At 34.5% G+C, this 15,042-nt stretch overlaps 1 protein-coding gene across 1 annotated transcript in view; it reads right to left on the bottom strand.

Annotated features, from left to right (window-relative positions):
* Positions 1 to 15,042, bottom strand: part of FAM81A (family with sequence similarity 81 member A) — a 79,766-nt gene that overhangs the window by 51,366 nt on the left and 13,358 nt on the right. Inside the window, exons 2-3 of the mRNA XM_044662382.1 lie at positions 3,230 to 3,297; positions 2,291 to 2,564 (exon numbers count right to left, since the gene is read on the bottom strand). Coding sequence (XP_044518317.1) covers positions 2,291 to 2,564; positions 3,230 to 3,276 — 321 coding nt within the window. The 5' untranslated portion in view covers positions 3,277 to 3,297. The remainder of the gene's footprint in view (positions 1 to 2,290; positions 2,565 to 3,229; positions 3,298 to 15,042) is intronic.

The following is a 15,042-nucleotide window of genomic DNA, read 5'->3' as shown; positions in this document are numbered from 1 at the left end:
AAAAAAAAATCTAAAGGTCAATTAACTTGGCTGCTGATGCACTATAATTTTGACTTTTATTTAGTAAATGGAGATAAGAATCTCAAAAGATTAATAAGAGCTAATATTACTTCTAATAAACTAAGATTATAATCTATGTCAATGGTTCCCAAACTTTTTTGGCCTACTGCTCCCTTTCCAGAAAAAATATTACTTAGCCCCCTGGAAATTAATTTTTTTTAATTTTAATAGCAATTAATAGGAAAGATAAATGCACCTGTGGCCATCACCACCCCGCCACCCCCAATAGCTGCAGCACCGACCAGGGGGCGGTAGTGCCCACTTTTGGAATCACTGATTTATGTGTACACAGAATCTTAATTTGCACTAATAATTAAATGTAGCCAAATGGAAAATAAAAGGTCTTATGGAAAAAATTTTAAGTATATGACCCTTATAATTAAAAACATTTTCTTTATTCTTTTTATTCAGATTTTTGATGTAGAGTATTTTAATATCATTAGCACTTGAAACCAATAAGGCTTTAGTTATCAAATATTTCCCAAAGTAGAGTTTCAAGTTTCTTGAGGATAGCAACTATGCCACACTTTGCAGCCTTGATTGATACTTTACACATAGTTCTATTTCATAAATATTTATTGATTACAAAAAGCCAATGTAAGTTTTTACTGTGCTTATTTAAGAGAAATTTGGGGAAAATAGGAGTCTGAATAAAATGCTAAAAGTGAATGAAAGTTAGAAAATGAAACCTATAATAAAGGTTTAAGAAAAGTGATACTACTTAATCTCATGAAAGGAACATGATGAAGACTCGATATATGTGAAGGTGTTATAAAGTAAACCATTTGGTTTTTCTCCATGGACAAACAAAAAGAAGCTGATTTAAAGAGATACAAGGATAAACATGAATAGCACTGACAGTGACAAATATTACAAGCAGCATGAAACAGTGAAAAGAATGCTGGATCTGAAGCTAGATGATCTGCATGTCATATCTTGGCCTGGTGATTTCCTCTGAGAATCTTGGAAAATCACTTAACCTCTCAGGACTTTAATTCCTTTATCTATAAAATAAAAAGCACTAAACTAGATGATTCTCTAAGGTCCTTTGCAGCTTTAAAGCTATTACTCTTTTTTTTTTTTTGTATTTTTTTTTTAAACCCTTGTACTTCGGTGCACTGTCTCATAGGTGGAAGGTTGGTAAGGGTGGGCAATGGGGGTCAAGTGACTTGCCCAGGGTCACACAGCTGGGAAGTGGCTGAGGCAGGGTTTGAACCTAGGACCTCCTGTCTCTAGGCCTGACTCTCACTCCACTGAGCTACCCAGCTGCCCCTATTACTCTGTTATCAATACAATCATGAATACAATAAGGGCAGCTATGAAAGCTGTTATCCTGAATATCATTAGGAAACTTGTAAGAAAAATATTTATTTGGGATAGTTTATGTTCAGTGTTGCCTACAAATTGGGGATCTATTCTAGAAAATCTCTCAAAATTCCTTCCAACTCCACAATTTAATAATGATAAATAAATATTAATAATCATTTTCTAAAATGTGATATTATTAAAGTGCCTACTTTGTGCAAAGCACTGAGGTAAAGGATCCCTCCTTCAAATAGCATACAATCTGGCAGAAAAAGCTTTTACACAATAGCTAAAATGCAAACTAGAGTATTGCAAAAGCACTGTGATTGTTTTAAGTTCTAAAAGGAAGATCACCTCCAAGTGAGGAAAGAAATGTCATTTCTCAACTAAAAGGATTAGAGAATCTTGAAGAATAAATGAGATTTCCACAGTTAGAGACTGGGGATAAGGAAAAGAATACAAAGAAAACAACTGGAGTAGAGGAATTGTATCAGGAAAACCCAAGGCATACATGGAATAAAAGTGAATGGTCCAATTTGGCTAAAACACAGAGTATGTGAAAAAAATTTAGATAAGGCTGCAAAGTTAGCCCCAGTTTATGGAGGACTCAAACTGTGAAGCAGAAGAGTTTGGGCTTTATCTAGTATGTAACAGAGAATCATTAAAGAGTTTTAAGCAATGGAATTGTTTAAATACTTAAGGCAGGAAGTAATGCAAGCCAGAAGCAGAGTGATGGTATTAGAAATGGAAAGGAGGCAATGGATATATAAGAAACATTGTGAGGATACAAGAGACTTGGCAATTGTCTAGAAACAAAGGGTGAGGGAGAGAAAGAAGTAAAAAAATGACTTTTAGCATTTAAGGAAGGGTAATTGTGGTGCCAACAACAAATCATAAATAATCTCTTGACTTAAAAAAATCTTACCTCAATATCCCGATTAAGTTGTTTCACTATTGCCGTGATATTTCTGATGTGCTCTTCTAAGAACAGTCTAGCCAATCGATCTCCTCCACCTTTATTTTGCATTTTCTGCAAACTGTTAACAATGTCATCTTTTATACGAAAAGCATGTTCCACAAGTGCTGCAGTTGTTTTCTCATGGCACAGAATTCTATCTTCCAACTGGTCCACTAGGCTTGCAGATGAATATGGAGCCACACTCAAAGACTGGCTATGTCGTGGCATGGTTCTAACTCGCCTACAAAAGGTAATAATAATTTCATGTGTATTGCTAACAGGAAAAAACATGAGTCTAATTCCACATAATTCCATAAAGCAAATAAAATTGTGTTTCTAAACATCATGCACAAGGGGCGCATGGGGCAGTTTTTTCTCCTTCCTAATTTGTTTTTCCCCAGAACTAGGCAGCAGCTAACATACTACTTGAAGAGTAGGGCAAGAGGAAAAGAAATATATTAATACCTGGTCAAATATAATTCCCTGGCTTTTAGGGCACACAGAAAATCTTCACCCTCAACACTTACAGACTTTATCTTCTTAGTAGGGGTTCAATTATTTCCCCAGTACAGGCTGGATGGGTCAAGAAATTAGACAGAATTTCCAAGTGCAAAAATCTGCTACCTATGTCTCTTCTTTCTACCCTTCTAAAAGTACAAAAATGGAAGTTACTCCTCTAGCTTTAAGGAAAAGGGCTCAACCTTCTGATTTTGTATCCTACAGAGTAGAGCTTTAAAGGGGAAGAATGGACAGTAAGTAATTCTCCTGTCCTTCAACAAAGCTATTCATGATTAAACAACCAAGGGTTATACAACCATATTACAGAACTATGAAGTATTAGTTTAAAAGAAAAACAGTATAAAAAAAGATTAAGTCCCTGAAATACATATTTTTCATATATTATACCTTTCCTCGGTGACAAGAGAAGGAAGTACAGTGCTTCGTTGTGCCATTTTCTTTTCAATAATTCACATCTGTTAAAAGAATGTGCATCAAATTATTTAACAGTTTATATATGATACTAAAATAACTTCATAAATCTATAATAATGTTAACTATAAAAACATGAAGGAAACTCCAGTCCTAAATTTTCACTTTTATTTTTAAGGAAATTGTGAATTAAATATTAAATAAGTAACAAAAAGCAAATGTAAAGAAGAAACTTGGGCAAAATCAAAAAGCTTTTTAAGACATATCGAGCTGACCAAAAAGTCTTTATCATGACAAAGCTTGAGCAAAATGAGTTTTCCTTTACTATGGATATGTCTACATCAAATAAATTTGGTAACTGGACTTAGAATTATGTGTTTGTTAAAAATTAAATAGTCAGTTATCATTATAGTATGATTCTATGAATCCATTAGCAGCAATGGTCATATTTAATATTGTACCTATATTAATAGTTCACAGAATTTAGATCTGGAAGTGTTTAGAGATCATATATTCCAACTCTACAAACGAAGTAAATGAGGATCAAAAAGGTGAAGAATTCTACAAAAAGTTGCAGAGGGAGTAAAGGAACAGAATCAGGATATGAACCCAGGTCTTCCTTGAAGAATTTCATTTTTCAAAAAGGTAAAGGAACAAATATAGGAAAATTCTATTTTGGATCTGATTTTCACTAAGAAGTAGAAGTGGGATTCTGAAGTGGAAATGAATGGGAACACTGGAGGGAAATGACCAGTCTTTTTTAGAGTTTGTGACAGAGGAGAGGAAATTTGGGCATAGTATGACATGCACTATAAATTTTGGGAAAGCAGAGTTAAGAAAAGTACAAGCCCATGGACTAAAGCAGAATTCAGCTCAGGAGGACGGAAAGATGTTCAAAGACAAAATTCTGAAAACACAAGAGAAACAATTCTACTGAGGAGGAAAAATGTGATTTGTGGGAAGAACTGATATGGATACCCTAAGAAAATCAGATTTAAGCAAAAAATGTATATAAGTTGCAAGGCTAGGTAACAAGATAAATATAAAGATGTAGCCTAGTCCGGTAAAAAAAAAAGTCAAGTCTGCAAAGTTCAGAATCGGGTAAGGCAGCAGAAAAAAACCCAAGGATAATAGAAAGCATTGTTGGGTTTGGTTGTTTTGGGGGTTGGTTGGGGGGAAGGGTAAGGATAAGCTATTTTGAGTGAAAGAAGAGCCCCAAAGAAAAGATAAGTCTGTTTGGGGTGCCTGCAGCTATGATAACTAATAACAAAGAGAAAGCAAAGCTGTGGCTCTTATTTTGATTCTGGTTCCCCAGCTAAGGAGAATAACTTTTGCCATGCAAATGACAGAACAAAAAGGACTAACAAGCAGCTAATACTTAGATAAGTAAAAAGAATTGTAGAAGGGCACCTAGCTGATCTGGATAAATGAATGAGAATGAATGAAAAAGTATTTATTAAGTGTTTACTAGGTACTCAGCACAGGGTCAAGCACAAGAGATTTTAAAAATTAACAGTCACTGTTCTGAGGGAGAACTCACACTGTAATTAGGGGAAGAGATATAATGTAAGAAATGATATTGCAAAGGATCAAAACAACAGACAGTCCTAAGGAGGTGTCTGCAGGCAGGATCAAAGACCCAAGAGTCTATGAATCTATATAATGCATCAAGGTATCTTCATCCTCTTCATCTATCCCCCATCACTGGGAACGGGGGAGTGGACCTATGGTTCAGAGTGGAATAGGGATTCTGGGTATCTTCAGGCAGGGGTAGGAATGGGAGGGTCAATATATGACAAGAAGATTAGAGGTGGGATATGAGACAGGGAAGGAGAAAGGTAATCCAGTTCCACTTTAAGGCCCTCTAAGCTATCGCACTACCCACTGGGTACAGAGACACCTGAAGAGTATAAAGGAAAAGGGGTTCCCACTTGGCACCAGCTACAGGAATGAATTCATATCACCTGATCCAGATGAACTACTTGGTTGGGCACTGAAATATCTGGCAGAAAAGATTGCTGAGCCACTGTCAATAATATTAGAAAGACTATGAAAAATAGGAAATGTATGATAAGATTAGAAAAGAGAGAAAGTCCCAGTTTTCAAAAAAGGTTTTAAAAAAAAAACAATCTGTCAACAATAGGCCTGGGACCTTGACTCCATTGCTGAAAAAATTCCAGAATAGATCATCAGAGATGACTGGTGGTATCAACTTGAAATCTGGAGACCCCAAGTTTGCCTTTGTCCCAGGAGAATTCACCCCCAGAGGGAGGTCTCAGACTCAAGGGTTTCAAACTGAACAATAGACCTTAAAGTAATAGATATGCCAGCAGAGTTGGGGCTAGCAAACTTAATCAAATGTTAAGTACCCTTTTGTCCTGGTAGTTTCTCCAGTGATATCAAAGTCCACTTCCAGGAGGCCCAGCCCTTTTGTATTCATAGTAAAGCATCAGCCTATCCCAGATAATCCTGTCTTGGACCACTCTTTTTCTTTGTAGTCATTTGTAAATCCATTTGTAAATCAATCATATTTCCAAGTCCCCAGGAGGTATAAAAATTCCCCAAATTCTATTATCTTTCAGAGAAAGGAGAAAGCATCTAGTGCAGTATCTTCTCCCAGGGATACAGGGTGTAGGCCCTATGTAATTCTTGGCACTCTATATCCCTTTCCTGATTAAAGACTTGATTTTTCTGACTACTTTAATAGTTATGAGTTTTTCCCAAGTTAACAGTGGAATATCTAGAAAGAAAAGCTATAATTACAAAGCCAACATGGCTTTATCAATAATAGGGCATGCCAAACTAACTGCATTTTCTTTTTTTCTTCAGATTACTAAACTAAGAAACAGTTTTATGTAATAGACAGAAAGGTGTAGCCCAAGAAGACCTGGGTAAAGTCCTGACCCTGATACATAGTGGCTATGTGACTCTGGACAAGTCATTCATCCTCAGGAAACTATCTAAAAATGTAAGCTGAAAAGTAGGTACCAATTGCATTGGTAGGGGGAGTTTCCTTATCTTCAATTAATCAATCATTTATTAAGCATCTACTATGTGCCAGGTACTGAGGATACTTGGGATCAATGAAATAACTGATGCAGACCCCAACTCTAATCTCCAAAGCAATAAATGAGAATGATGACAAGAAGAAGCTGTTAATGGTTCAGTGACAACATGTCAGGGCTCTAATACCCTCAAGGATTTGTGCTTGGCTCTATATAAGTTAACATTGTTTTCAACAGCTTGAATAAGAGCATAGAAAGTATGCTGATCAAATTTGTAAATAAAAGCTGAGGATACCCAAACCATTGGTACACGGCATTAGGATCCAAAAGATTTCTGAAACACTAAAACATTGAGCTAAAGCTAATAAAATGAAATTCGATTGGGATAAATATGAAGTCTTATACTTCGTAAAAAATATCAGCTATAGAAAGTATAAGGTGAAGATGGCAATAACCCTACTGTATCCTGTCTTCAGCAAACTTTATTTGGTATACTATTGTTCAGGTTGAATGCCACAGTTTAAGAAAGATATTGGTTAAAGAACATCTAGAGAAAAGCAAACAGAATGGTGAAGGACCTTAAATCCATTTCATATAAAAATCAATTGAAAAAAAGTTCATGATTAGTCTAGAAAAGACTTAGCTGTTTTAAAGTACATGAAAGATTGTCATGTGGAAAGGGATTCAAATTAATCTGTTTGGCCCCAAAAGGCAGAATCAGAAACAATGAGTAGAAGCTATAAGAGTCCAGTTTAGGCCTAATGTAAAAAAAAAAAAAAAAAAAAAAAAAAAACCTTTCTAACAACTAAAGCTGTATATAAAATGGAAAAAGTGCTGGATTACCTGGACTCACAAGTCTTTAATAAAAGGCTGTATAGCCATTTATCTGGTATATTAAAATGCAACTCATTTCATGTATGGTTAGACTAGTTAGTTGCTATGGTACCTTCCAACTCTCAAATTCAAAACTGACAGTATTAAAAGTAAGCAATGAGGAAACTAAACTACCACTCTTTGCAGTTGATATGATGGTATACTTGGAGACTCCCAGAAAATCAACTAAAAAGCTGGTGGAAATAACTTTAGCAAAGTTGCAGGATACAAAATAAACCCACATAAATCATCAGCATTTCTATATATTTCCAACAAACCTCAGCAGCAAGAGTTAGAAAAAGAAATTCCATTTAAAATCACTGGAGAGGATGCAGCTAGATAACTCAGTGGATTTAGAGACAGAAGGTCCTACGTTCAAATCTGACCTCAGACACTTCCTAGCTGTGTGATCTTGGGCAAGTCACTAAACTCCCATTGCCTAGCCACTCTTCTTCCTTGAAACCAACACACAGTAATGAATCTAAGATGGAAAGTAAGGGTTTTAAAAAATAAAAATAAAATAAAATCACTCTAGGCAATATGAAATATTTGAGAATCTATCTGCCAAGACAAACTCAGGAATTATATGAACACAACTGCAAAATACTTTTCACACAATTAAAACTAGATCTAAATAATTGGGAAAACATTAATTGCTTATGGGTAGGGCAAGCTAATATAATAAAAATGACAATCCTACCTAAATTAGTTTACTTATTCAGTGTCATAACTATCAAACTGCCAAAAAACTTTTTTATGGAATTAGAAAAAAATTATAACAAAGTTCATCTGGAAAAACAAAAGATCAAGAATAGCAAGGGAACTAATAAAAAAAAATGTGAAGGATGGTGGCCTAGCAGAACCAGATCTTAAACTGTACTATAAAGCAGTGATCATCAAAACAATATAGTACTGGCTAAGAGATAGGAGGGTGGATCAGGAGCAGTTGGGTAGCTCAGTGGATTGAGAGTCAGGCCTAGAGACAGGAGGTCCTAGGTTCAAATCTGGTCTCAGACACTTCCCTGGGCAAGTCACTTGATCCCCATTGCCCACCCTTACCACTCTTCCACCTAGGAGCCAATACACAGAAGTTAAGGGTTTAAAAAAAATAAAAAAGAAAGGTGGATCAATGACTAAGGGTAAATGACCTCAGCAAGCTAGTATTCAATAAACCCAGCTTTTTTTGTCCCAGCTTTTGGGACAGAACTCACTATTTGACAAAAACTGCAGGGAAAATTAGAAAACAGTATGGGAAAAATTAGGTTTAGACCAACATCTCACATTCTATACTAAGATAAATTCAAAATAAGTAAATGAATTAAATATAAAGAGTGAAATCATAAATAAATTAGGTGAACATAGAATAGTATAGCTGTCCGGTCTTTGGGAAAGGAAGAAATTTAGGATCAAGCAAGAGATAAAGAACATTATAAGACATAAAATGAGTAATTTTGATTACATTAAATTTAAAAGGGTTTGTACAAACCAACTCTCAAATTCTGTGAGTCTCTGTTTTTCTAATTTGATGCAAGTGTTCTTTTCATTATGCCACACCATTTCACCTATTATTCTGATTACATTTTGGCTATTAAAATATTTTATAATCACAATAAACAAAAAAAATACAAAAAAAACTTTTAATTTCCATTTACTAAATGAAATTTATTATAATTTCTTATAGTTTTCTAGTTGTTGAAATTTAATATTTTATTTAATATTTTAATTAATTTAAATATTTTTTCCCAATTACAAATAACAATTTTTAACACTCTTTTCTTAAATAAATTCTAAATTCTTTCCCTTTATTTCTCCCCTATCCCCTCATTAAGAAGGCAACTTGAAATTTAGGTTATACATATGATGTCATACAAAACACATTCCTATATTAGTCATGTTGTGAAAGAAAATAAATCAAAAAGAAAAAACAATAAGAAAAAATGAAAAAATTATGTTTTGATCTGCATCCAGACTCAACTAGTTCTTTCTCTGGAGGTAGAAAGCATTTTTCATTCTAAGTCCTTTGGAACTGTCTTAGATCACTGTTATTCATAGTTGAGCATAGTACAATATTACTGTTACTATGTACAATGTCCTCCTGGTTCTGCTAACTTCATTTTGCATCAGTTCATTTAAGTACTCCCAAGTTTTTCTGAAAGCATCTTGCTCATCATTTCCTGTGCCATAATAGTATTCTATCGTAATCACAAGCCACAACTTGTTCAGCCATTCCTCAATTAATGGACATCCCCTGAATTACCAATACTTTGTCACCAAAAAAAGAATTGCTATAAATGTTTTTGCACATTTACAGTCTTTTTCTTTTTTTTTTTTTTAATAAATCTCTTTGGGATAGATATCTAGTAGTATTACTGGGTTAAAAGGTAGGCCCGGCTTTATAGCCCTCTGGGGATAATTAGTGTAAATATTTATAAAGTATTTTAAGGAAATCATGGTTTTGGCATTATTCTTCACCATATTTCATATGTGGAAATTTCAAAATTCCCTAGAAAATATTTATTATATATAAGAATCAATAAAAATGTTGCTATGTTTAAAGAATTCTACATCAAAGTTAATATTAAAAATTTATGGCACTTAAAAAAAATGAACACAGACAAGGAGAAAAATTTCAGCATGAGCAATTTGTTAGTTCCTTGTTAGAGAAGATAGACACATTCTTACCCTATTGGAACTGGTTGTAAATTGGTCCAACTATCCCATAAAGGGAGGATAGATACAACTCTTACACAGATAGGCAAATATAAGATAATCTAAGGAATGAAAGAGTACCAACAATTGGGAGTGAAGGTCAGAAAAATTAACATAAGAAATAGAACCTGAGGTAAGCACTACAAAAATAAGGATTCTAAAGAAGCCTAAAGAAAAAGGAGTAGATTCTAAGCATCAAGGACGGCCAGTTGCAAAGATACTGGGGTGGAAGATAAAATGTTGAGTTTGGAGAATAACAAGAAGGCCAGTTTGTCTAATATGAAATAAGTCTAAAAATGTATAATGGTACCAGGTTTGTGTAGGGCTTTAAATGGCAAGTGAAAAGTTGGTACTTTATCTTAGAGGCCACAGAAAGACAATAAGAATTACAGAACAGAGGTGGTACATGAACAGGCCTATGCTTTAGGAAAATTATTTTTGTAGCTTCATGGATTGTTTTGTAAAGAGAGAAACTGATAGATATATTAAACTGTTCATACCGCTGGGGTCAGCGATCACACTATTGCAGTGGTTCCCAAACATTTTTGGCCTACTGCCCCCTTTCCAGAAAAAATATTACTTAGCCCCCTGGAAATTAATTTTTTTTAATTTTAATAGCAATGAATAGGAAAAATAAATGCACCTATGGCCATCACCGCCCCCCTGGATCGCTGCAGCACCCACCGGGGATGGTAGCACACTTTGGGAATCACTGCACTATTGGGTATATATCCTAGGGAGATCAAAGACAGAAAGATTCTATATGTACCAAAATATTCACAGTAGGATTATTTGTCATATCTAAAAGCTGAAAACAAATTATAAGCTCAATGATTGGGAAATGATTAAACGAATTGTGTTAAGAAAATAGAAAGACTAGAATTTTCATCAGGGCAAAAATAGTTGAGGAGGAAGGCATAGAAGTGTTGAAAACAAAAAGGGAGTAGAGGGCAGAGGAGATTCTGATTGCCAGCATAGTCATGACATAAAATACAACAGTCTATCTTCCCATCCTCCTCAATCATGAAATTCTACTCTCTTTCCTTGAGTTTTCCCTCAGTCCTAAGGGTTGGTGAAATACCATGGAGTCTGTAAAAGGAGGGTAGTCTCCAGACTTCTGTGGAGAAGAAGCTCTCTCCCAGGATGTTGGCATAATATACTAAAACAAAGGCTGCCCTGCCCTCATTATGGTTTTATATATGAATGTAGAGGAAGTATAGTGCTGACCTTGAAGTAGAACAATAAATATAGAGAATAATGATAAACTTAATGTCAGAAGACCTTAGTTCAAAGTCCTGCTTCTGATACCTACTATATTTGTGACCCTGCACAAGTTACTAAAAAGCTCTCTTCTAAGACTATTAGTTGCTAAGTAGGAGTTGACTTGCATTGATAGGAGATATTTCCTTATCTGGGAATTCCCTGTATCACTGAAATCACAGCTTCAGTGCCTATCTCTAGCCTATATAAATAAGGTACAAAAACACGCACACAAAAAAAAGAAACATAGAAAGATCTATATAAATTGAAGCAAAGTAAATAAAGCAGAACCAAAAGATCACTGTAATTGTAGAAATTAAGAGAAAGCTGAAAGACAATAAAATTCAAACCATCCAGTGTTGGTTCCAGGAGATAAGCAACTCTAAAATTAAACTACCTAAAACAAAAGATTTAATAGTAACAAGTTTAAGACAAAGGTAAATTAGAGTCAGCTACAGTTGAATAATAAAATATATATTTCCATTTTTTTGTAGCTAAAGAATAATATATCAGTTCCTGAATGGACCAAGGAAGAGACAAGTCTACCTCTTTCCATAATAATATTTAAATACCTATTGGAATTATAAGATGAAATTCTCCTAGAGCAGAGGTCAGCAACGTATGGCTCTCAAGCCATATCTGGCTCTTTTGAGGGCCAGATATGGCTCTTTCTGCAGGAGCCATAAAGTCAATTTTTTTTCAGGCACTGTTACAGGAGCGCGCACTGTTACAGAAGCGCACACTGTGAGCACTATACGGCTCTTACGAAATTACATTTTAAAAAATGTGGCTCTCACGGCCAAAAAGGTTGCCGACCCCGGTCCTAGAGCAAGGGTTTGAACATGAATACATGAGGCAAGACTCAACAGTCAGTTTCTAGTCAAGAAGACAAATAAGAAGCCCATCTATATATAATCTTTGGTTAATTCTGCAAAGTTAGTCTGTTCCCCAAGACGGTAAAAACAGTACTCTCAGAATGATGGACTGCATCAGGCTAACCAGAACTCCCTTCTGACAAATCTACTTTATTAGAAAGGCAATGGATCTATGCTTCAATTTCAAAGTTTTAATTACTTTTTTTAAAATAGGCTAGGCATAATGTAATCATAATTATGAGGTGTTATTTGTCAGCAAGGCACTATTAAAAAATTAAATGAGATAATATTTGGAAAGCACTTAATACAGTACCTGGCACATAGTTCATACTTAATAAAATGCTTGTTCCCTCCCTCCCTCCTTTTAATGAAACTCTAAATAAACCTGGAAAATATACTGAATATATATCACAATCCATCTAACATAACTTTAAGTGTGGATTTTTAAATTAAGAAATGATAAGATAAACTCAAAATTTTAACAGAATTTGAATTTGAAATTGGTTTTAAAACAGATGTAGCTTTTTCTTTAGGCATAAAAAGTCTAACTCTTTTAACCAAATTTATTCTAAATTGAAAAATAATTTGGGAATTTAGAAATCAAGAAAGTTTATCTTTTCCAATCTATGAAAAATACATTTTTTAAAAATTGAATTAAAAGCATAACCCAGTGAAATAAAATACAGATACCCAGGAAGCTCAGGAAATTAAACTCTAGTTAATTATCTTTTCTGATTCACTGTCAACCATGTAGGCATAATTGTAATTATCAATTACAGTCTTCAGGGGCAATAACCTAAAAATCCATGATATGCTTGGCTAAACCAGACTTTTTTCTTGTTTCAAAGATAAAATAACTGATTCAAATTTATAAGGACATGAGCCATTTCTCAATAGATAAGTGGTCAAATAAGGTGAAAATTTTTCAAAAAAGAAGAAATTCAAGCCCTCAGAGAAGAAAGAAATTAAAAACTCCAAATCACTAATAGTGAAAGAAAAAAGACTGAAGCTGTTCTACAGTTCTACCTCAAATTCAGCTTGGCAAAAATGACAAAAAAAAGAACAAGAAAATGAGAAATATCAAAGGTACTTCAGGAAAACAGGCACATTAAATGCCCTGTTGATAGAATTATGAAATTATACTACCATTCTAGAAAGCAATTTGGAACTATGCCCCGTACTGCATTCACTTTGACCTAGCAATAACACCACCCATATTTCCAATAGATCAAAGAAAGCAGAAAAGGGCCTATAGCTATTCCAAAAAAAACTGTAGCAGCTTTTAATCATAGCACTAAGGCAGTACCCATTAATTAAGACAAAGTCAGAACAAATTATGGTATATGAATGTGATGGAACATTATGTCTTAAGGCCATTGTGGGACTATTTTGCTTTGCTAAGCATATTGTTATATGTTTCATTTTTGTTGGGGTTTGTTTTTTTTTGTTTTCAATCAGGAGTAGAGAGAGGGAGATCAGGGTAGGGAGTGTACAAAATGAATGCTTACTAATTGACAAAAAAATAAAGGTTCAAATTTAAAAAGAAATAATTTAGGTACATACTTGGGAAAGAAAGTGAGTGCCTATCATTTGAAGCCTAGCTGAATAAACTGGTATAAAAATGTAATAAATATTAGTAAGCCTTAACAAACAATGAGAAAGTAAGAAAAATTTTGAAAAGCTTATATGAAATGACAAAGTGAAGTTAATAATGCCAGAACAGTTTACACAGTAACCACAATGTTTAAAAAAAACTTTGAAAGACTTCCAAACTTTGATCAACACAATGCCACTTTGAGATTTCAGAACTGATTATAAAGTAAGCCTTTCACCCCTTATCAGAGATATATAGTTATAAAAAAGATACATAATGAGATATACATTTTCAGGTATGACCTACTCCTTAATTTGTTTTTCTTATTAACTTCTTTGATATATGAAAGGTCTCTATTAGATGCAAGTGAAAAGTTGGTAAGATGGAACTGGGAAGTGACAGCAATGTTAAAAAAAATTAATAAAAGAATTTTTAAAAAATAAAATGGCTGTATACAGAGACTGATACACTGTGGTAAAATAGAATGTAATGGACTTCTGTACTAGCAGCAATGCAATGACCCGGGACAATTTTGAGGGATTTATGGAAAGGAACCTACCCACATTCAGAAGAACTGCAGAAGTGGAAACACAGAAGTAAAACAACCACTTGAACACATGGGTTAATTCGGACATGATTGGAGATGTAGACACTAAATGACCACACCAATGCAACTATCAATAATATGTAAATAAGTCTTGACTGATCACACATGTTAAAACCAGTGGAAATGCGGGTTGGATGTGGGGGGGGGGGGTGTTGAATGGGTGGGTGAAGGGGAAAGTAAAAACAGGAATCATGTAACCATGGAAAATTTTTCTAAAAAAATAAAATATTTAAATCTAAATAAAATAAAATAAAATGGCTGACTGAAAGAAGTCACACAACCATGATGACTGAGTCTACTGATATTTTGTTCTCTAATCTCAACTGGGATCTCACTTCAAGGCAATTCTTTTAACTCTTCCCTCATTTTCCTACCTCCTAAAGTTTCCCATATCACCCCAACCTTCTCAGCAATTATTTATAATTTACTGAGAAAAAAGATCATTTGCCTAGATCTCCTACTTTTCCCCCTCTTTTACATCCCAAAATTTTTTATCGTATTCTGTCAAATAGTCAAAGGATATTATACTGGGGAATAACCAGGGTTGTTGCCTTAAATATTATTTTGTGGGCTCAGTGGGTGTGAGGGAGACAGGAATGACAGAAGGCAGGACCAAACAAGGTAGGGAGACTGGGTTTAACTGCTAAGGAGGTATCTGTTAACAGAAATGGCAGTTAGACCCTAACTGTCACTCTGCACCTTCTAGGCAAGGGGCCTATAGAGACTAGCAGGCAAATGGCAAGAGTTTATAACAATTTAATTAAGGAAAACAATAGTAAAGGATGGGAATAAGGGTTTCTACACTTTCAAACTAGGGGCAAACCATGGGGTCAGGGGAGGGACTTTACTTAACTACTCTCATTTAA

This window comes from Gracilinanus agilis, chromosome 2 (genome assembly GCF_016433145.1).
Source record: "Gracilinanus agilis isolate LMUSP501 chromosome 2, AgileGrace, whole genome shotgun sequence".
Taxonomy (NCBI): Eukaryota; Metazoa; Chordata; class Mammalia; order Didelphimorphia; family Didelphidae; genus Gracilinanus; species Gracilinanus agilis.
This window is presented reverse-complemented; position numbering and strand designations above follow the sequence as displayed.